The sequence below is a fragment of the Terrapene carolina genome, unplaced genomic scaffold, assembly GCF_002925995.2.
Source record: "Terrapene carolina triunguis isolate 2854851 unplaced genomic scaffold, T_m_triunguis-2.0 Scaffold96, whole genome shotgun sequence".
Lineage (NCBI taxonomy): Eukaryota > Metazoa > Chordata > Testudines > Emydidae > Terrapene > Terrapene triunguis.
This window is the reverse complement of record NW_020664447.1, coordinates 56,163,552-56,188,031: the sequence shown is the minus strand read 5'-3', so window position 1 is coordinate 56,188,031 and position 24,480 is coordinate 56,163,552. Positions and strand designations below refer to the sequence as shown.

At 39.8% G+C, this 24,480-nt stretch overlaps 1 protein-coding gene across 1 annotated transcript in view; it reads left to right on the top strand.

Moving 5' to 3' along the window:
• The window catches only part of BAZ1A (bromodomain adjacent to zinc finger domain 1A), a 110,519-nt gene that overhangs the window by 1,182 nt on the left and 84,857 nt on the right, over nucleotides 1-24,480 (top strand). The window contains exon 2 of the mRNA XM_024196011.2: nucleotides 8,744-9,022. Within this exon, the coding sequence (XP_024051779.2) occupies nucleotides 8,744-9,022 (279 nt within the window). The remainder of the gene's footprint in view (nucleotides 1-8,743; nucleotides 9,023-24,480) is intronic.

Genomic DNA, 24,480 nt, shown 5'->3' with positions numbered 1-24,480 from the left:
AGGTGCTGGGTGACCGTTTGAACTCACTCCTAGCTCCCGGTCTTGAACGTGCCCTGCCCCAGCGGTTGCCGTTGCTCGGGCGCCTAAGCAATAGGAGGGGGGTTCTTTCATCACACAGCTTTGCAGCCCTGAGACTCGTCCTTTGCGGTTGGGGAGGATTGCTGGGGACGGAGGATGTTGCATCTGTCCTTGAGGGCACTAATATCACGGGTATTATGGTAGTATCTTTAATCCCAAACACTTTGCAGGCTCTCTGCTCAAAGCAGCCTCTTAAGGTCTTCTATGGCTCCCCTTAATAAGTAACTGAGGAACACCGACTTAATGCAGTAAAATAACACCCCAAACAAACCCAACATGGTTACAAGTAGTACACTTGCCCCTCAGGTTCCCCCTCCAATATTTATAGTTTTACAATAATTTTTCTATTTTTAAAAAATGTTTCTTTCCCCTGTTTTTGTGTTAAAGACCAATGGAGATTGTGAAACAAAGTGTTGTCATATGTACAAGGTATATTAAAAAAGCAGAGACAATTATTTTTTTTCTATTCTCTTACACTTATGCTGATTATAATTATTACTTTGTAACAGTAGTGGGTAAGAAGTCTTTAGAGAGATATGATATTTTTAAAGCTGACCCTTTTAACTTTACAATCGGATCCAGCATTCTTTCTAAGATATGAATGTTAATTAACCACCTCCATCCACCCACAAAATGTTCCCAAAAATCAAATCTTGTCTTTTATTTTTATATATATATATAAATGCAGCCTAGCGAGATTAAATCAGAAATACTTTCATTTGCAGCATATGAAATTAGAGCACACCTAAGTCTTCTCATGCTTGGACTTGTTTTTGCTACTCAAATAGACCTCACCTAACAAAACCTTAAGAGAAGTTGGATTAAGTACTTTTGAAAGGGTTTTCTGAGCAAAGCAGTGGAGGAGAGAATTTAAAAACAAAAGCCCTAAAGAAGGTTTATTAAGAAGTGTAGTTCGGAAGTGTTTGCATTAAGGTCTCAAGGATGTAAAGGGCAGGAACCTAAGGACCCAAGTTTTTCTGCAGAACATAAAACTTCTCATAATTCCATTATTTTGAAAGTTTCTTTTATAAATTAGAATTATTGTTATCACAGTATTATAGCTGATTCTCATTGACATCCCAGGTGCATTGAAGAGGTGTGAAGATTAAAAAAATAAGAATGTCACTCATTCTTTGGAAAGGGCCAGATTCCATTTTTCAATCTGGTTTGTAGGCTGGAGGATAAATTTTGGATTACATACTACACTCAGGTCTCAATGAATCTCCTCCCAGATCGGATGATACTTTGCATATATATTCAAGGATTGAATATGGCCTTCATGTACTAACTAAACTTTCAGTTACTATTTATCGTATTAGATATCACTCAGTAGGAAAATATTCTCTCACTTTCTGGATCACTGCTATTTCTGCACTCGCCTGTTCTCCTGTATCTGTTTCTCTTCCCCTTGCTTTGTCTCTGGTGGTGTTTAGGCTGGAAGAAAAGGTGGTATGTTTTTAGTTTGGTTTGTTTTTTTAAAAATCAAGTTAGCCAATATGATTTGAAACATCACTTAACAACTTGTATAGTCATAGTTTAACACCTTTAAAATTGTGTTAGCTGGTTGTGGTGTACCCTAACTGAGAGTAGTGTTTAAAAGTGCATTAGCTAACACGTTTGGAAAACCCACCTTTCTTCCTTCTCTGTACATGGACAATGAGATTTATGAGGGCTGGGGAGTTCACACTTTCCAGACCATTGTTTGTTTTATGCTCTGTGCAGTTGGGAAGACAACACTGCCTCGTTGTACACTCACTTTGTATTTAGGTTACTTTTGCAACCATAAGACCTAGAATCTTTTTTTTTTTTTAAGTCCAGATTGCACAGAATCTGAATTGGCCACATAAATACATCATATAGGCTGGATCTAGCACATTAGGTATTAGACACCTCAGTTTACATTATGTGCTTAAGAGTTGGTATTACTGCAAGTTTGCACAAACAACAAACTTGGAAATCATCTGGCTACAAATTTACTTTTATAATTACTATTAGCAGCAGTAATAGAGATGTATTTCTTACATTTTTGTATCATCCCTTTATTATTGGACAGCCGTCCCGATAATAACCAATGCATGTAGAACTCAGCAGGACTAACATTTTAAAAAGACTTTTTTTTAGTGATCTAGAACTTATTTTCCAATAGGGTGAAATAATATTTCATAATTCTGTAATCTACAAAAGAGGGGTTGTGCAGTAAGATGGCAAAATTTGCAGGTGGCACAGTTATTTAGGGTTATCAAGACTAGAGAGGACTGGAAATCTTTAGTGATACCTATCAAAGCTGGGGAATTAAACAGTAGGATGGCAGATTAAATTCAGTATTGACGGTTGCAAGATATTGCATGCTGGAAGGAATAATTTAAATTATTTGCATACCTTGCTAGTAGTAGTAGTAGGCATCCTTCAGTCTTGAGAGACCATGGATATGCACCCTGAGAGGTAAAGAATTTACTCAATTGGTTTTATGGCAGCCATGGCTGCGGCTGAAGAGACCCACTTGAGAGAGTGAGTTTCTGCTGCATCTGTCACATTTAAAGGTGGTGTTTCGACCCTTTGGGCTCTAACTTCTGTGAGCTCTTTTCTCCTCTGCTAAACTGGACTGCTTCCTCTCGTAACTCTGGAGATCTTTGTTAAGCTCTTGTTTCCAAAGGCTGTGGTCCTGAGTATGATTTTCCCAGTTATCCACATCCATGTCCATTTCTTTGAGGTCTCGCTTGCAAACGTCCTTGAAACGCAATTTTGGGCATCCTTTGTGTCTTTTTTCAGATGCCAATTCTCTGTAGAGGATGTCCTTTGAGATGTGCCCATCATTCATCACACATACCCAAGCCATCATAGGTGTCTCTGTTTGAGGAGTGTTTTCATGCTGGGTATACTGGCCCACTTGAGCACCTAAGTGTTGGTGACTCTGTCCCTCCAGGAGATTTCAAAGATTTGACAAAGGCAATGCATATGAAAGCTGTTAAGCCTCTTTTCCTGATGAGAGTATAAGGTCCATGCCTTGCTCCAGTACAAAAGTGTGCTGATAACACATACACAATACACACAGATCTTTTGCATTTTCTGTAACAGGTCAGGAAAAAGATCTGAGTATCACTGTGGACAGCTCAATGAAAACCACCTTTTGGTGCGTAGCGGCATCTGAAAAAACAAACGCTAGGATGCATGAGAAATGGAATGGAAAAATTATAAAGCCCTTTAAAAATTGGTGGTACTATCTGGTAGAATGTGAGGTGCAGAGCCGTGCAATGTTTCTTCCATATGAAGAGAGACTGAAAAGACTGGGAATGTTTAGTACAGAGAGGAGAAATAAAGAGGGGACAAGAGAGAGAGACAAAATAATGAATGGTATAAAGACAGTAGTTGGGGCACTTCTGTTTGCCCTGTCTAATAATATAAGAGCAATGGGACACTTGGTGAAATTGAAGGTCAGCATATTTGAAACTGATCAAAGGAAACACATTTTACTCAACTGCACAATCAGCCAGTGGAACACACAGACACGAGATATTATTGATGCCAGTAGTTTAGCAGAATTCCAAAAATGTGTAAATGGATAATGAGAGCATACATAGTTACATTACGGTGTTAGTATATTATTTTTTAAAGAGAAACCCAGAATTTTGGAATATATTCTTCAGGGAATAGCTAACCTCTAACTAAGGAGTTTAGGAAGAAACTGTAGGCAGATGAGTCCATAACTGCTCACTTTGGGGTGTTTTGTACATTGCTTTGAAGATTTCATATTGACCCCTTTTGAAGACAGGATATTTTGGAACACAGGAAATGCCATTCACACCAGCATCCTTGTAAGTCAGTATCCTAACATCATGCCTATGTGTACATTGTATGTTAGATGCGGATAGGGATCCATATTTTAAAAAAAAAAGAGATTACTGGCTTGAGAAAAGGGTTTTCTTTTTTCTTTTCTAAATTCAGGATAATCATTTATTTTCTACCCTTTACATTGGGTTTAGCATATGGCAGGATGAAGTAACATTTTGCAATATTTGATGCTTGTGTTTTTAATTCTGTTTTAAGTAAACTTTCTTTCCTTAGCATTTTAAACTTTCTAAAAAAAGAAATTGACTTGAAATAAGCTTATTCTTAGACACACTCAACAATAAAAACATATATTTAGTAGGTCTTGGGGTAAGAGGAAACATTTGAATATGTTCAATTTAATCAGAACCACACACACCATTTTGGCCGTTGCACAAGGCTGCAGAAACTCCTAAATCAGGCTTCTGCGGCCTTTCACAAAGATTCTCAGTGCAGAAACTGGATGCAATTTCTCTCTTTTTTTTTTAATTGAATCTGGCTCATAATAAATCCTTTTTACTTATTTAGTAACAGGATTGAACTACTTTTCAAGGCTTTTGCCCAGGATTTTGTCAATGGTTTTATTCTTGCATAAAAAGTTAACTGTTTACATTGCTAATACTTTGTACATTTCTAAATATAAATACAAACATGCCATTCAAATTCATGGTTTAGCATAAAGGCTTCCAACAAAAGGAACTCCAACTTAGTCCTCTGGATTGCAACTTGATTTTTGCTACTGTGGAACCCCTGGAAGTCAAATGGGGTTTACGTAGGCTGAAGGGTCCATTCTAATGGGCCTCAACTGCCATTCCATGTGAACTTCATCCTAATATGTTCAGGTGCAGAGATCTTGGAAAAGTTGGTGATCTTAAAATGCCATATATGTCACAGCTTTTCAACAATAAGGACACAATTGCAATTTTAACTCTAATTGTATTTGCTTTTGTGAATTTAAATGCAACATGAAGTATGCTCAATCAAACCTTTTATTTTTCTATTTCTTTTAATACAGAATATTGTAACTACCACTACTTAGCTGTATTGGTAGCTTCTATTTACATAACTGCAATGGCACAAAGATGCCTCCATGGAGCAGGAGTGCAGGAATATTAAAAATCTATTGACATGATGTTGGATTTTTGTTCTCTCAGACCCAGTTTCAGTGAAATCATTAATATGTTACAATAACATGTTAATGGCCTGTGACATAAATTATCTGTCTGATGTGCTGTTTGTAGCCGCTAGCAAAAGTTAAGGGATGCTGCCAAGATTAAATGTAATCAATTTTTTAAAGTGAGAGAGAGCTGAAAGGTAGTTTCAGGGACTTTGCCTACTCCTGTGTCTTTGTGACTATTTTGATGGTTTTATAAGCACATTTACTTTTTTTTGCAAATGATTGTTTTCTCCATGCTGATATGTGGAAAAACCCACACTAAACAAAAGAGTAAACTAACTACAGAGAAACAGGCTACACAAAGTGTTGTTGTAGAGTGATTGAAAAAAATTTTTTCCCCCTCAAATCTGTTTCATTCATGGTAATCTTAGCTTTCACTTGTAACAAATTTACTTGTAGATTTTACTTGAGAGAGGTGTGGGTTTTTTTTTTTTTTTTTAAGTTGAAGGTATCATTTAAATCAGTGGTTCTCAAACTAGGGCTGCCGCTTGTTCAGGGAAAGCCCCTAGCGGGCCGGGCCAGTTTGTTTACCTGCCGCGTCCGCAAGTTCGGCCGATCGCGGCTCCCGCAAGCCGTGGTTCGCCGCTCCAGGCCAATGGGGGCTGCAGGAAGCGATGCAGGCCGAGGGATGCGGCAGGTAAACAAACTGGCCCGGCCCGCCAGGGGCTTTCCCTGAACAAGCGGCGGCCCTAGTTTGAGAACCACTGATTTAAATAACATGTCTGTCCCCACCACTCCCTCAGAAAAAGGTAGCAGCCCTGAAAAGGACACTGTCAATTTGATTTTTATGTTTCAAGTGAACAAATTTTTAAAAACTCCAGGTTCTGATAGTGCCTCTTTTAAATAATATATCCTGAAAATTTTTAAAATAATTACTGTATATACTCGATCATTAGCCGGTTCATTTATAAGCCGACCCCCCCAAGATGGATAAGTAAAAAAAATTTTATGACCCATTCATAAGCTGACCCTATAATTCAGGGGTCAGCAAACTTTGGCTCCCGGGCCATCAGGATAAGCTGCTGGCGGGCCGAGATGGTTTGTTTACCTCGAGCATTCGCAGGCACGGAGGTACACCTAAGTAAACAAAGTGTCCCGGTGCGCCAGCTGCTTACCCTGACGGGCCGGGACAGCAACTGGTGGGGAAATGTTTTGGGGGGGAAGAAGCTGGGGGTCAGGGGAGTAACCCCTGTGACCACCCCCCACATGAACCCACCCCCCACACTCTCCCCATGCCATCCCTTCCCACCTATTCTGGGGAGGGCCAGGGGACGATGTCTCTGGCCTGGCTGGAGTTGCTCTGGCAGGCTGGGCAGTGCACCCACAGCCTGCTCCGGCAGGCCAGACCGGGCAGCGCGGCCGCAGCATATTTCAGCTGGCTGGGCTGGGCGGCATGGCCACAGTGTGCTCCGGCGGGTCGGGTGGTGCAGCTACAGCCTGCTATGTGGGGCGGGGCTGAGCGGCATGGCTGCAGCCTGCCAGCCCCGGAGCTGCAGCTGCTTCGGAGGCTGGGGGAGAGCAGCGTGGCCAGAAGCGGAGAGACTCTGGCCCTGCCTCTTCCCTTCTGGCTCTGCTGGCTGTGCTGCTTCTCCTTGCTCCCTCTGTTGGGGGGAGGGGCTGTGTCCCACCTCTCCCTCTCTATACCCATTCATAAGCTGACCCCCTTCTCTGGTGCTTCCCTTTTTTACTAAAAAAAAATTCGGCTTATGAATGAGTATATACGGTATTTTTAAAAAAAAAAAAAAATTCTGATCGCCAGTTGATAATTCTAAGAATTTCCTCAGCAAAGGAAGAACTAGGTGATTGACAGGGAAATAGTGGAACTATACACCAAAGGCTCCAGTCCTGCAAAGATTTAGTAAATATTTATATGCATTGAAGACTACTCTTAGTGTAAAAATTAAGTGCATGCATTAGTCTTTGAAGAATTGGGACCAAAGATGCTGTGAAATGCACAAAGTAGAGAAACTGGTGTTCTTTTAAGGAAGTTTTCCTAATGTGTGGGAAGCCCCCATTTTGAAGGCATGTGGAGGACTAGCTGGGAGACACAGCCAGACTATCAATTGTCCTGTAGAGTCTCAGCTTTCATGTACACAGTGTTTGTGTCTAGCTGTTATGGTTGCAATGCAAACTTTGAAAAGGTGAAGCAAATGTAACCGATCCACAGATGTCTGCCTGAGTGTGTAAAGAGCCTAAAACAATAGCTCTGAGGCATGAGCTGCCCCATTCACTTTATTGGGTGCTAACTCAGATGACAATGATAATACTTTAAATGTCACCCTTGTTAACTGTTTCACTCATCATCAAAGCATGCAAAAAAAAAAAAAAGTATCACATTATGTAGATGTATACCAGTATATCCCAAAGTATGGAGTGGACACCCTGGGGATGGGGCATGATAGATTAGCTGAAATGACACAGAAGATGTTAAATTTGTCGTGTGTCTTAATTTATAACAACACACGGTAGGGTTGCAGGGGGGAGGGCAGGCGGCAATGATTGGTTTCATTACGCTGAAGTGGTCCTCAGCTTTTAAATGTTTAGGAAACACTGCATTAAGGAATACGTATTTAAAGGCACACTGTCAAACTGTTAGTTGATCCACATTATGTGATGTATTTTAACATAACTATAATCTACTAAATGGCTTTGATTCTACATTTACTTAAAAAAAAAATCAACTATTCCATCTAGAAATTAATTTAACAAACCACTATTTTTGCCAGGTTCATCAAAAAATATTGTGATGGGCTCACCCTGCAACAGCTGTTGAATAATCAATACTGTAGAAATTATGCTGGTGTTCTAAACAGGAAGTAAACAAGAATAACCATGGTAATTTCAGTATTAATTGGAACACAAGAGGGGAAGAAAAATCAATATTTGCCAAATTGAAAAGGTGGATGGGAAGAATCCGCAGAAAAAATATTTTAATGCTTTTATAAGAGCAATGCAAACAGTGAAAGAACAAAAACTATTTAAAAGAAGTGCTTGGTGTTATTTTTTAACTTCCCCATCGATGGGCCAGAACACTCAAAAGCACTCAAGAGTTTTGACTGCTGAAAAGCAAACTGGAACTTAAATGAATTAAAAACATTTTAAGAAAAAAAATTGCCAGACTATTTTATACTTGTACAATTTTAGATGCTGATTTTGTAAGCATATAAATGGGGTGGTGGTGTTAAATTTACACCCATGAGTAGTCTCATTGAACTCAGTGGGACTACTCCGATATATAAAATTACTCATGTATGTGCGCTTCTTTGCAGGGCCTAAGGGCCTGACACTGCCCAGTTAAAATCAGAGGGAGTTTTGCTGCATGTAGACTGTAGTGAGAACAAGTTTGGGCACTACAGTAGTAGATTTATCAAGCACTGAAATATTAGATTGAACAGAAGTGGCAAAATGACCCTTTAAGTATTCCATCATGAAGTGAGAGCTAATAATAACGTGTTCTAGATATACTGTAATGTCTGTAATTTAAGTCTGGAGATACCACAATCTACAACTCGAACAGAAGCAGTGCAATGTTTAAATTTTAGACGTGTAAAGAGTGTTTTTCACTTAGTTGATTGAAAACACGTCACACCATATTAACTGTGACTAAACTGTAGGTGTTAGGTAGAATTCTATTCACTCTTTTTCTTTTTTTCTTCCTTATAGTGACTTTTTTGAACGCACCATTCTGTGTAACAGCCTTGTATGGAGCTGTGCTGTCACAGGTAAACCTGGACTCACATATCAGGAAGCACTGGAATCAGAAAAGAAAGCCAGACTTAATCTCCAGAGTTTTCCAGAGGCACTCATAGTTCCAGTTCTGTATTTGGCCACCCTAACCCATCGCTCACGACTTCATGAAATCTGTGATGAAATCTTTGCTTATGTCAAGGATCGATATTTTATTGGCGAAACAGTGGAAGTAGTTAGAAATAATGGTGCAAGGTAAACACGTTTTATATGTATTATTCATTAAATATGTGTTACGGTATATGTATTTTTATTATTTACTTATTCATGTATTTATTTTTACAAAACTTGGGGTTATGAATTCTGTAACAAGCTATTTGTAGGACAAGTACAATGTCTCTTGCTAGCCATGTGATTAATGCTCTTTATTGTGTTACTAGTGGCTAGGGTTGGATTCCTGGGCTCAGTTTCTCATTCCTTGGCTTGGCAGTTACTGTGGTTGCTGGAGCCAGCACATCCAGCCCCTTGGCATTTTTTTCCAGAGCGGCCCTATTGATGCTGAAGTAACATTGATGTGTTCTGAAGGAATTCCCATTCAGCCCTCTGTCAAGGAAAGCCACTGCAGTGCACAGAGTGGGCTGGCGTTTGGGTGGTTTGACATCCATTAAGGTCCAAAAAACATGCTGTGTGATCAAAGGTTACTTGAATGGAACACAGGAAAATGTTTGCAAATTATCATGATTTTTGAGTGGAAAAATGATATAAACTTTGGTGACAAACTATTAGTTGATGTACTAGGTAACAGATGTACAAACGTTTGGAGTGAGATGTAATTATCAACTAGGGAACATTATGAATGACTGCTAAACACTTCCTTAAAGACTTCTTTGATAAGTCTTGTGAAGTGAAGTAGTGTGGAAGTCACCAAATGGTATTTTTGTACCCCCAAAGTGGCAAAATTTTAGAAAGGGAAATAAGCAATTTAAGCTGGGTTATCCAAGTTTTGTAATTGGTAGACTAAAAACACTTCCATTCCAAGAGCATTAGTTTGTTACAGGAACATGCTCAGAAAAGTGAGGAATGGTGAGAGAGGGATATAATATTTGGTCATTCCAGGGTGCACATATTTTTCTATAGGTTTTTAAAGCTGTTTAAGCTCATACGAACATGTTATGTGCTGCTAACAATGCTTCTTTTTGGTACTATTTTTGTATGAGTTACAGAAGCTTTTAGTTAAGGGAATGAGTGGTGAGGCCACTACTATTAAGGGTTTGGAGAAATCCTGAATTTTAAAGGTATTTTTCTCAGATGTGATCACTTTCATATTTGAATCCATTAGTTTATAGTTAGCTATAAGTGTGTGTGTTGCGTTGTATTTTCCCTTACATTGTTTCTCTGAAGGGACCAGGAAATGTTCTTAATTTCAAGTCATAAAGTTTTCATTTAAGTCCCAATCCTGCAAAGATTTCCACATGCTTAAATTTACACACTGAATAGTCCCATTGATGGGAATACTCGGAGTGTAAATTTAAGCATATGTATACATTTTTGCTGGATTGGGCCTTTGTCCTGTTGGGGGCGAGGCAAGCTTCGCCATGCTATGAAGTAGTCGGATGGCATGACACAGCAGCCTGTGGATGCCCTGACATCTGTGGCAAAACCTTGTATATGTTAGAGGGGACAGGGTCTGCATATTTATTGGAGGCCCACCGTTTCATATGATTCCTGGCTTTGCCTTTTTTCAGATACAGAAATAGTTGTACTATGTAGTGGAAATAGGATTTTAATCAAATAATTAAAATACGAGTCCATTTGCTCCAGTGGAATATTGGCGAATTCAGATGTCTCTGAATTTGCCAAATAAGCACTCTCACATTGTCGTCTTCTTGGGCCTGGTCTACACCCCTGACCAATGTAGCTATGCCGGCCTAACCTCAGTGTGGGGGTAGCTATGTCAATGGAAGAATGCTTCCATCAACACATTGTTCAAGGAGGTGATGTTCCTGCTCTGATACGAAAAACCCCTTCTGTCAATGTAGACTGCATCTATGCTATGGGATTATGGCGGCGCAGCTACGGTTAAGTAACTAAGCCGGTATAGTGTAGATATACTCTGAGGCTCTACCTCTACCCAGGGGTATGTACTGGGCCCAGTCCTATTTAAGATATTCATAAATGATCTGGAAGAAGTGATAAACAATGAGGTGGCAAAATTTGCAGATGATACAAAACTACTCAAGATAGTTAAGTCCCAAGCAAACTGCGAAGAGCTACAAAAGGATCTCTCAAAACTGGGTGACTGGGCAACAAAATGGCAGATGAAATTCAGTGGTGATAAATGCAAAGTAATGCACATTGGAAAACATAATCCCAGCTATACATATAAAATGATGGGGTCTAAATTAGCTGTTACCACTCAAGAAAGAGATCTTGGAGTCATTGTGGATAGTTCTCTGAAAACATCCACTCAATGTGCAGCGGCAGTCAAAAAAGCGAACAGAATGTTGGGAATCATTAAAAAAGGGATAGATAATAAGACAGAAAATATCATATTGCCTCTATATAAATCCATGGTACGCCCACATCTTGAATACTGTGTGTGGATGTGGTCGCCCCATCTCAAAAAAGATCTATTGGAATTAGAAAAGGGCAACTAAAATGTTTAGGGGTATGGAACGGCTGCTGTATGAGGAGAGATTAATAAGACTGGGACTTTTCAGCTTGGAAAAGAGGCGACTAAGGGGGGATCTGATAGAGGTCTATAAATAAGGAAATGTTATTTCCTCCTCATAACACAAGAACTAGGGGGCCACCAAATGAAATTAATAGGCAAGAGGTTTAAAACAAACACAAGAAAGTATTTTTTCACACAACACACAGTCAACCTGTGGAACTCCTTGCCAGAGGATGTTGTGAAGGCCAAGACTATAACGGGGTTCAAAAGGGAGCTAGATAAATTCATGGAAGATAGGTCCATCAATGGCTATTAGCCAGGATGGGCAGGGATGGTGTCCCTAGCCTTTGTTTGCCAGAAGCTAGAAATGGGCGACAGGATGGATCATTTGATGATTACCCGTTCTGTTCATTCCCTCTGGGGCACCTGGCATTGGCCACGGTTGGAAGACAGGATACTGGGCTAGATGGACCTTTGGTCTGACCCAGTATGGCCATTCTTATGTTCTTATATCACATCATTAGTCTTAGTTGAGCACTAGTTCTAATGTTGCAAATTATTTGAGCTTGTTTTGTGTGGGGCGATGGTTGATCTCCTCTGTCTCTTAGTTGTAGACTTTAGGCTTGGCTTAGCTGATGGTCAGAGATTTTCACTCCACCTTCTCTGGATGTCTGGTTCAAGAAAGAGAGCAGAATACAACTTCAGGAGGTGGTGTTGGTGCAGGAGAATGTCCTTCCTTTCTTTCCTCATGGTTAGTCTTTTTAGGGTTCAGTGTCTCCTTGCTTTGCCTTGGGGACTACCTTTGTCCAATTCAGGGTTCTAACATGTTGGCTATAGCTCAGTGTGGACCAATAATCTGGTATCTTGATCTGAAGTCATTGTAGAATATTCCTATCTGAGGTGGACACTTTTTTGCAAAGTGCTTGTGATCACCAACAGAATGCCCTTTTTGGAAGTGGACATGTGAGAAGAAGTTGGCAACACTTTCTATCAAATGGAATAAGGCCCATTCTCACCTTGCTAAATATAATGTTAATCATCAATTACCCTTTCACATATTTCCATTTGTTTCTTGTGACAGCTAGTGAGCATGATAAGGGAAAATGTTCAGTTGAAAAGTAGATGCATAATTGGTTAATGCAACTACAGACAAAGTTTGCTGCCTTGTTTCTTCACAGGATGAAATTCGGAGTCCTTTTCACATTTCCGTTAAGAGGTTAATGCACCACATTTATGCATATATAATACTCTCCTGTAAAATATTTGTTCATTTCACTTTGAGAATAAATTGAAATATTGAGCTATTGTTCTGATCAAATTGCAATATAAGTTTATCTCTGAATAATTGGATTTGCCTCAGTAAGTGTTACATTTTATCTGAATTTTAATAATTTAGGAGAATTTTCATTCATTTTTAATACGAAGGTGACTGACAAAAAAAACAAGCATATTTTAATTAATAACGCTGGTGTATGAATTAGAATGTGGAACTACAAAATACACTCAGATTTTAGCTAAACTCCTGAAATTAATGTAATCTTTTTAAATGACTAATAAAAGATTGAATTAAAGGCTGGCAAGAAGAATTTTAGGTAAAAGGTCTGTTTCCACTAAGGACTAAGCCGTTCAGGTTTGTCTACTCTTAAACATATGAGCATGAATTGTGTATTTTGTAAAATTAACTATTATACATGCACTAAGGCTGATAGTCTAGAATAGTAGTCCTGCATGGCTTATATTGGAGATCCAAGTTAGCTCTTTAAAATGCATGGCAAACAAAGTGCAAAAATCATGTTACTGCTGAAGTATCTCTCTGTTTGGAGTCATATAATTAAACAGTATAAAGGGGGGGGGGGAAAGACATAAGTTATTCCCCTTTTACAGCAGTTGACTGTTAATTGGACTTTGGCCTATATTTTCAAAGTATTGCATGGGGTCGTTAAGTGTAGAAGTCCATGTTATGTATAAATAATATTACAATTAATAAAAGGATTTATGTGTATTGATCCTCTTGTCTAGCTTTGAAAATTTAGCCTGAAGCCTAAACTCTTAGGCTAGGTCTACACTACAGCGGGGGGTCGACCTAAGATATGCAACTTCAGCTACGTGAATACCGTAGCTGAAGTTGCGTATTTTAGGTCGACTTACCTGGCTGTGAGGACGGGGGAAAGTCGACCGCTGCCGCGCTGCCGTCGACTCCGCTGCCGCCTCTTGCCGCGGTGGATTTCCGGAGTCGACGGCAGAGCGATCAGGGATCGATTTTATCGCGTCTTCACTAGACGCGATAAGTCGATCCCAGAACATCGATTGCCTGCCGCCGGACCCTCCGGTAAGTGTAGATGTACCCTTATTGAAAATATGGTTTTCAGGCAAAATAGAAATTTACTGTATTAGATCTCTTTTGACCTATATTGCTTTGATATATTTTAACAAAAAGAAATGTGGTCACAGTCAACCTGTAAAAAAAAATCATAATTTTTTTGTCACTGAGAGTAACAAAATTTGGCAGTGACCAATATGACACGTATATGGATTGTTTTTAATACATCACTTAATTTGGATCCTGCGGGAAATATAGGGTGTGATCATATAATTAAAGACTGTATCATAGTGCATACACAATACAGCGGCTGAATTAAAGTTACTCAAGCAATCTTAATTCTGGCATTTTCTAACTTTTGAATGCTTGTGTTTGCTCTTTCTTATGTTTTTAATACATTTTATTTTCCAGTTTACTTTTTATCATATTGACCCTCCAACCTGGGTCATTAGCATGGTTGGGGCCTTTAAATCTGCAATACAGACCTTTACCACTTCAGCTAACTGAGTAACTGGTGGTAGTAATAGGCTGCTATTTCTGTATGGACTATGTATGTGGGGTGGGGGGTAAGAAAGACACTGTCAGTGTATTTCACAGTTGTTTCCTAGGAGGGAGCACGAGAACACTGAGACTCAAGAATCCTGGGTTCAATTGCAGGTTCTGGAGGGAGTGTGCTCTAGTTGTTTCAGACCCTTCTGCCTCCTTTCCCTTCTCCCCCACTCTGGCTCCTATAGCTCCCAGCCTGTCCTTGTCTTTCCCTCTGCTCCTCATCCTTTTGCATTCCAGTCAGGCTGCTTCCTCCTCCTCACCGCCATGGTGCCAGCAGGAGAAATATTGAGAGTTCAGGAGAGACTGTCTCCCTGCTCTTGGTTACTATGTCTAGCACCACAGCAGTTTCCGGCAGCCAGGAAGAGAAATTGCAGGGAATGTCCTGCTCAGTCCCTGCAAGCCTCTGAATGGAGTATGCATAATCATTCTCCAGGAGTGATGTGTGTCAGCTGGCATGTAGGAGCTGCAAGGGAATGGAGCATGCTTACTGCAGACAGAATCTGTGAATTTTCAGATAATTTAGCTGCCAAACAAATGAGCCTCTATTGAGCATGTGCAAAATGCAGTTTTTCAGCGCTTATAAATTGGCCAAATTTGGGCAGGTTTTTAGGGGGATGTCAAAAAGCAGCTATGTGTTTTGGTGGATAAAGGAGGACCCTCTCCCCCAAATTTTAAGTCCTCGTTCTAAAGCAGGGAGGCACTTAGGTTTCTCAGCTAAATGATGTTAAGAATTTTGTAAACGAGCAAAACATTTACAATTTTTCTGCTAACATAATTGTCTGAAAAGACTACACCATTTTTGCTGAAACTTTCAAAAAATCTAGTCTGAGGCAGATGCCCAGCATATAAAATTTCTGCCCAGACAATTTAAGTTGGGAAAAGTTATAAACAATTATGGAAAATGTAGGTAACCTTAACTATAGGCATTGCTACCAGTGCTGCCTGTAATTCTGTTACCTTGTAAAACTGTTTGGGATCCGAAATCTTTATATTTTCAAAGCAATTTAGTTTCTTCTTCCTGTTATTTCAATTCTATTCCAGTTTTAGTGAAAAGAATGTTTAAAATTAAACCTAGAATAATATTTACTGCTAAAGGTAATGAATTAAGATATAAAATTGTGAACTAAAACATTAACAACCTGTATGTCTCACTGAGACAGAAGGAAAACGGACACTGGGATTATCCCCAGTTTCTTTGGAAAAATATTCTGGGATCTTAAATTTCCATCTTGCACTTTACCAGAAGAAGGTCTTCTGTTTAACTTCTCACCTAAACGGTGACATGTCTCACAGTACTAGATCCATTTAGTTCTACCTTGTGGTGTCAATACTTATACAGTATATGTATCTAACCAGCTTACTGAATTCTGAGTCCTGGTAAGATGCTTGAAACTTGGAACTTTATGGCAGGAGTGACATGCTGCTGGAAATAGCAGTGTGCACCCTGGGCCAAATTGCAACCAAAATAATACGATTCTGTAGTTCAACACAGTCCACTGAGCTATGTGGCCTGTCCCTGATTTCAGTGGAAGCTAGGAGCCAATATACCTTTGAGGATCTGGTCCTAGGAGTTATGCTGCTAAATTCAGTGGGATAGGGTTGGGTCCAAGGTATAGTTTTAATATTTAATTGATTGTAATTAAGCATGAGTCTTCTGAGACTTTGGTATTACAAACAATATAATGGCCTCCTTTGCTGGGGTGAATAAATCAGTAGTCTATAAGTCTACAGGGCCATTGGCACTGATTTGGATGGTGAAGTTGTTGTTCAACCTGCATTTTAGTTTTTCTCAAACATAATTTATACAGTGCCCTCCCCTTGCCCATTGAGGCACATGGGATACTGTACAACAATAACAATATAACTTAATTCATAATAAACACCCCCTAAACCAAAATTACATCGAAGGGTTACTAGAATGCGTGGGGAAGGAAGTAAAGGGAAAGACTTGCATAGAACAGCTGTCCATTAAGGGGGAATAAATTTTATATTCTATCTGGTCACTAGATTACACTACAGCAAAAAGAATGATTGCTTGCTGACCTTAGGCAAACAATGTTAGAGTGCAGATATCCAACTTAAGTGAATGTAGTGCTTTTGAAAAGTGCCAGATTAAGAGCACTGGTAAATGAAGTCCTCTGTTAGGAAGATATGTATTGCCGTATCTAATCAGACCAGATTAGACTAGTCCAGTATCCTGTCTTTGACACTGGCCTATACCAGAACAACAGGCAAGAAACCTTTTAGTGGGTAATTATGAAATAACCTGCCCAAAGGTAAAGTTTCTTTCTAAGCCCTCCCAGGGATTGGCTTTTGCCCTGAAGCATGAGAGTTTATATCCCTCTTTAAAAAAAAAAAAAAAAAAAGTTATTAATAGAAATGGTGCGAAGGCTTTTTATCATCATGCAGCCAATATGGTCAATCATGATCTGGAGGGATGGGGGAGAAGACCATTTATATACAATGAGAACATAGTTTGTTTTCTAAGCCTGTTCATTAATTGGCACTCTGCTTAAACTGGCAACAGTGGCCAATTGTGGTTTGTGTTATGTGATTGTATGTACCTGTCCACTGGGATCTAGGCTAACTTCACATAGGCCACCAAACAGCTATGGACAAAAGTGTCTTTTAGGCACTATTGAACTATGGAGGATTTAAATCTGTGGCCTGGGGGCAAAAGGTTCTATGCCCCATTATTAACTAATGTCCAACCCATTGAAAATCTGGATGGTGTTTTGTTTTTCTCTGAAAAATAGGCTAATGGGAATTCTTCATTTGTCTGTCAAGAGGCAGGGACTGTATGAGTAGATCCCATTGATCACGCTGAAAATTTGCATTTTCCATGTAGTTGCAGATCCATCAGCCATCCCCTGCAACCCTCATAGAGAGGGTTGCACTAGAAACAGCAGTTGCTGTTTCATTGGTCACAAAGTGGTTCCAAGACCTGAGGGGAAGGAGGATACCATTGCCTTCCCCCAGCTATCGCAGAACTTTCACTCATCTTATGTTCTGGGGAGAGTAATTGCCTCCAAATTGGTGACTTCTTTAAAATGTGAACAGATGTTTAATTTATGGTTCACAGTCATTAGCTACATGTATAGATAAACATATAGTAGATGAATATGTATATCTTTTACAAAACAATATTTGTAATGTTAATTCTTCATTCACTTTTGCTAAGGCCAGAGTTCATAGAACAGATTAGAACACTGCAGAATTTTGAACTCTGGTTGTCTTAAAATATAAGCTGTTGTGTATTGTGACTGTTGTGTATTGTGAAGCACCTGTATAACTTTAAGTACTTCAGTAGTCCCAAAGTACTTTGCTGGACTGGGTCTTTAGACTCTTAAGCTATTTTATTTTTAAAGCTTTGTTGCTCATAGACTGGAAGTGGACAACCTCAAATGTCTCTTCTAAACTGATTTAATAGAATTTACTGTAGATTCCCAGAAAATGAATTCTGTACGTATACGAATAATTGTTATATGGTAGAGAGAGCACTGTTGTTCTTTTCTAACTTATCTCCTCAATCTTTGTGTCTCATTTATCTTCTCACATGTTGATCTTGGAAGTTTTACCAGGTATCTAATAGAGGATGCAACTGTAGTAGCCAAAGATAGATAAAATGAGTGAGCCGTACTATCCAGGTGAGAAATCAGTTCCCTTTTCCTCTTGCCTTAGCTTCTGGGAAGTACAAGGATGCTGGGAATCTTACCAGAGTGCTGCCCCCTACATCCTGATTGGTGTTCCATCTTTTGTGTCTGCATCTAGGTAGCCGGTGTCTGATAATTATAAAACTTGCCCTCTCTCCAACCCCTCTGGCTGCTGCAAGCGAGAAGCAGAATTTCTTCGCTCTCCTGTTTTTCTCTCATCCCATCCCAGAGCCTCCTGGCTAGTATTCCATATGTGTGTGTTTGCTGCTCTACTTTTATCACTACTTTTTACCTCCTAGACGCCGTTGTTGTGTCCTCTTCCTAAGTGAATAGCTCCGGTGCTTGCCTCTGGTGCTGTTCATAGCCTTATCAATCAGCAGCAGGTTGAAACTGACTGGTTATCAATGGTTCACTATCAAACTGGGAGGGCGTATTTAGTGTGCTACCGCGGGGGTCAGTCCTGAACCTGTTACTATTCAGTATTTTCATTAATGCCTTGGATAAGGCAATGGAAAATATGCTTATAACATTTTCAGATGATACCAAGCTGGGATGGATTGCAAGCACTTTGGAGGAACCGATTTGAATTCACAACAACCTTGACAAATTGGAGAATTGGTCTGAAATCAACAAGATGAAATTCAATAAAGACAAGTGCAAAGTCCTTTGCTTAGGAAGAAAAAAATCAAATGCACAGCTACAAAATGGGAAATAACTGGCTAGGTGGTAGTACTGCTGTAAAGGTTAAGGGGGTTATAGTGGATCACAAATTGAATATGGGTCAACAATGTGATACAATTGAGAAAAAGGCTAATGTCATTCTGGAGTGTATTAACAGGAGTGTCATATGTAAGACAAAGGAGGTAATTGTCCTGCTCTGCTTGGTGCTGGTGAGGCCTCAGCTGGAGTATCATGTCCAGTTCTGGGTGCCACACTTTATAAAGATGTGGATAAATTGGAGAGTCCAGAGGAGAGCTACAAAAATGTTAAAAGCTTTAGATAACCCGATCTACAGGAAGGGTTAAAAAAATTGGCCATGTTTAGACCTAAGAACAGAAGATTGAATGGGGACCTGATGATATCCTTCAAATATGTTAAGGGATGCTATGCAGATCAATTGTTCTCCAGGTCCACTGGACGTAGGACAGGAAGTAAACAGCTCAATCTGCAGCAAGGGAGATTTAGGTTGGATATTAGGAAATACTTGCAAACTATGTGTATAGTTAAGCAGTGGAATAAGATTTCAAGGGAGATTGTGGAATCCCATCGTTGGAGTTTTTTAAGAACAGGTTAGACAAACACCAGTCAGGGATGGTCTAGGTATACTTGGTCTTGCCTCGGGGGCTGAACTAGATAACTTATTGAGTTCCCTTTCAATCCTACATTTCTGAGATTCTACGTATGCTGGTAAGCATTATATGTATCCAAATGATGGTGTGTTGCAGGAAAAATCAATTGCTGGTATTCCATGAAGGTTCACTCGAGAAAAATCTTAAAGGTGACTTGCAAAGGAAAACAGTTTGTGACCATTTTTTTTTTGCCTCAAAGACCCAAAGAATGTTTCTTGGTGGGTTTTTTTTGTTTGTTTTTTTTCCCCCAAAGTAATTTTCTGCTAGACCTGAGCTAAACACCTCTTTTGTACCCATATAACTCTTTCAGTTAGGGGTACAATTTTTCTTTTTAACCAAAATAATTATACTAGTACCATCTTTAGTTTGGACACAGTTCTACGATATACAGGTGCCTTGTACCAGTATAGCGTATTCCCTTTCCCATGGGGAACTAAGCTATACCAGTAAAAGAATTTGTATATAAATATAGCTTGTTTTTCTTACTGTAATTTTTAAGACCTGGTTCTCAGTTATAATAAGACCAAGCTCATGATTTTTGGGAAGGACTCTCTGCAAATTGAGTGGAAGATAGAAGGCCACATAAGAAAAGCCATACTGGGTCGGACTGAAGGTCCATCTAGCCCAGTATCCTGTCTTCCAACAGTGTCCAATGCCAAGTGCTTCAGAGGGAATGAACAGAACAGGTAATCATCAAGTGATCCATCCCCTATCACCCATTCCCAGCTCCTGGCAAACCAGAGGTTAGGGACACCATCCCTGCCTATCATGGTTACCTTGTAAAACAAGTCTCTGTTTTTACTTATTTAGGAAGAAAGTTTCATCATTTGGGCTGTTGGTTCCCTTATCATAAAGACTTAAAACAAAAGGTCCTTAGCTTTGCTCAAAAGGTGCTCTGTTTTACCCTCTCATATGGTGGGAACAGAGTTGCTCCAGCGCTAAGAATTGTTAATGCTAAAATAATATTGCAGAAGGTTGATTTAAAGGCCAAATTTCAAATCGTTCAAAATAATTTTGTAGGAGACTTTTAATTCTCCCAAATTCTACCCCTATCTTGTTTTTACATGCCGAGGTGGGTGTTTTTTCTGTCAATAGTACAGTTTGTATTGCTTTTCTTATATTTTGGTCTAAGATCTATACTCTTCCAGATTAATCCATCTTTGCCTTCAGGAGATGGAGGAGCAACCTGTGTACTCCTTATTTCCATGGTATAAGACCTTCAATTTATTATAGGAATCAGTGATGATCTGCTCACTGTGGCCAGATCTGCTCGCTGTGGCACTGACTTTGGCACTAGTGATGTCATCTTCACTGATCTCCTTTCTGGCACCAGAGGCACCTTCTTCTTCTGATGTAGAAGAGGGTTAATCAGATGTACCAAGTAAACCTGTAGTGCCACTGATTTTTGTTACAACATCATTCAGCAGATTCTGTAGTGTTCTTTGCAGACCAGGAAATTGGCTACAGCAGCAAGGTATCCCTTTCCTTTCCTATAGGGCTTGCCTACACTTACAGTGGTTTAGCGGCTGTAGTGCTGCTGTAGTGCTTAGTGAAGATGCTACCTACGCCAATGGGAGAAGCCCTCCCCTCTACATAGCACTGTCTGTACTGGGAGTTATGTTGGTATAACTGCGTCGTTCAGGGGTGTGGATTTTCAACACCCCTGACCAATGTAGTCCTACTGACATAAGTTTGTAGTGTAGACCAGGGCTTAGATCGTGAAGGTCGCAGACTGGATGGTTTTAGGAGAAAAGTTGATTCTTCCTCTTTATTGGGTTTCTGTGTGGCAAACTGCATGTCCTGATACACCTATGCAGTTTGGGGCTTCACTAACTCTATTTTGGACTCCTTACTGGAGGAACAGAGGGAAGCTGTAAAAATTTTTGTCAGTGAGGGTAGAACGTTAGATATTCATTGAGACTATCATATGATACCTCAGATATGGCTAGCGCTGTGGCCACTAGCATAGTTATGAGGCGATATTCTTGGCTCGGATCACTGTCCTTGCTCTGGAATCACAGAGAATAATTGAAGACCTCCTCTTTGAAGGGTCAGGTCTTTTTAGTAATGAAATGGATGAGTCTGTAGAGAGGATTAAAACCGAGAGTCACCCCATCTCGTTCCCCTCCGCTCTTAACTCCTATAGGACTTTCCCAGCTCCTGTCTGTCTCACAGAAGATCTCCTATACTGCTTTCTGGTTCCATAGATGGTCTCCTTTACAGCAGCAGAGCATTCAGTGTCGGAAAAGATTCCAGCTGTCTGCTCATTTCAAGGCTGCTTCTTCAAAAAGGCCACAGCACATATTCTGTTCATTCTTTTACTAAGCATTTTACTCACTGGACTGTGCATCATGCTTCAGTCTTTGATTTGGTAAAATGGTGCTAAAGTTTGTATTTAGTTAGAACTCCTCGCTCCACCTTCTTCTGATGGGGGGCATCACTTTGAAACAGGAGTAGATCGAAGTGCACTAAGGAGTGTGTGTCAGCAGGGTTCAAATGGACAGTTAAAGCATGGCAGGCTAGTGCGGGGTAGATTCACACCCCAGTTGCTGCAAGTTAAATGTTCATGTTGACAAGCCCTAAAACTTTCAGTGTGTTCCTGTGCAGCAAGTTGCTTTTACCTTAGCAGCTTTACTGGCCCTGTTCCAAATCTTTTTGAAGTCAGTGGAAAGATTCCTAATGACTTCAGTGGGGTTTGGCTGTCACTGTAGTTATTGCTGACCATACTAGAATTTAAAGAGAGAAACCTAATTAACTCAAATAATTTATGTGACTAAAAAAAACATTTTATTATGTAACTTTTAATGCAAGATGAGGTAGAAAAAATGTCTTTCATTCAGTTAACCCATGCTCTTCTTTACCTGGCTCATGCTGAAGGTATCCTTGTTTTAGAAAGCAGTGTTTTAAAATGAGGGGGCTGTTTTTGAGAGTTTGCTGTTTTCCTTCACAGTCACATTTTTATTTGGTATTCATCTGTTTTCTTTTATCTGCGTTATGATATAAAATAAGATAGATAACTAAGGCTACAATTTTGGCACAGAAATTTTCAATAAATTTCAAGGCAGAGGTGAAGGAAGAAAATAAAAAGTCACAGAAAGATCTCCAAATGTAGTTTTCATCTGCTGTTCTTAAGGAAGAGCTATACTTTTTCCCCACTTTTTAAATAAACTGAATCAAATTTATCAAAAATTGTTTAATCCTTGTTGCTACTATGAAATATTACATTAATGCTTTTCCCGCCCAAAACCATTAAAGAGTAACTTTTGTTGTTTGTAGAAAAATTCGTAATAAAATAAGTAAATAAAAAAGGAATTGACACCAAAGAGAATACTGTTGGAGGAGTGGAGGGGTGAGTAGGCAAAGAGGGGATTATATACTGGGTGTGCTGAAAGGTGAGGCCCAAGGGGAGAGAGGAGGCATGATTGGAAAGTGAGCCCACCCCATAGTGGTGGCTCCTGTCCTGTGGGGCTGTAGGCTCTCCACTCCATGCGTTGTGTGACCTGGAGCATGTGGTTGCAGCACTATTCAGGTTTGGCACATCCATGCACCCGTCTCCATCTTGGGGTGCCCGAGACCCTCTGGTGATGGGTCCGGTTGGTCTCTTGTGCTGAGAGGCGCCACCATCACGGTTTTGACAGCTAGCAGGTGAGGGCCTGGCTGTCAGCAAGCGGCCTGATGCAGAGTGGAACCTGATCAGCACTTTGCATGATCCCCACAGAACCTGGGTGCTGGCTGGGTCAGGCTGCAGCACATTTCCTTCAAGCCAGGTTTTAAAAAGTTGGGGGGCATGGTCCCTTTGACTCTCCCGTCTCCAGTGTGTATGGGTCTTGGTCCATTGCCATGGAACAGGAGCTGCTGCTGTGAGCTGAGGGTGGGGTGGGCTCGTCACAGACTTTATTCAAGTTCACTATTATTGTGAATACTGTGATCTCCATGCCTTATCCATAAGACACAAACTGGCTATCTAGTCTGACCTCTTGTATATCACAGGCTACATAATTTCACCCACTTACCTTTGTATTAAGTGCAATAGCTTGTTTGACTAAAACATATCGTTCAGAAGGGCATCCAGTCTTGATTTGAAAACATCAAGAGATGGAGAATCTACCCCTTTCTGTGGTAGTTTGTTCAAATATTTGATCACCCTGACTGTTTGTGTTGAAGGTTCTTTTGTTTCTCTGGATCAAGTTTATAGGGCATGATGGTTGAGCAGAGTCTCTGCTATTATGGGAGGAGAGAGGAGAGAGAGCATTTCCCCCCCCTTTGGGACCTAGCAAAGGGATAAAGAAGTAAATAAGTGTTGTGCTGAAATGCTCATTGACTAAATATTCAGCAGCTTCCAGGAAGGTTAACCATTTTCAGTTTTTAAATTATTTCAATTTTTTAATGACACATTGTAGAATTTAGTATAAGTTACAGAATTCAGTCTGTTCTAACTGGAGCTTTCATGAGGCTCTTTTAATATATTTTTTCAGTTTTAGCATGTATGAGCTCCCTCTTGTGGCCCTCTAAAAATTAAGCACTAGAATGATAGAGTGGCTATGCCTCCAAACCTATTGGTGCTTTTAATAGTTTTCTAGTAGAAATTAATTTTTAAAAATGTTAGCTAAATTGAACTGGATAAAATTTTCAGGGAAATTTATTTTTCAGCTTATAAAATAAAAAAGTACAAAAAACACTTTTAAAGTGAAACCAACTATGTAATGTAATTTTTTAATAGATGTAAAGCAGATAATGCATCTGTACAGGCAGTTTGGTGGTACTGACCTCTTCACTATAAGACAGATGTGTGTAATAAGGCTCACTGGTTTTCTGATTACATTAAATGTGAGTACATTTTGGGGTGGGAAATAGATGAAACGCAATTCCTAATTTCTTTCCCTCCCTGACTGAATCTTTGGCAAGACTTGAAAAACGTACTGTCTCTTGCTAGTAGCAAGCTAATTGAGGACTGGATGAGCATAGATAGCTCCACATAGTAGTATTGAAACACAGTGATCACACTGCTAGGCTGAGTCCTGCTGGTCCAATTTATCTTTGGTATTGGATTGGATAGTAGGTTTAGGCCTTTGGGTATGTATCTGGCAAATCTTGTTGGACCTTGGTCTTTGTCAAGCACCCTGGTTAGAGGGAGCTTATATTTCCTTTATTATATTGTAGTAATGTTA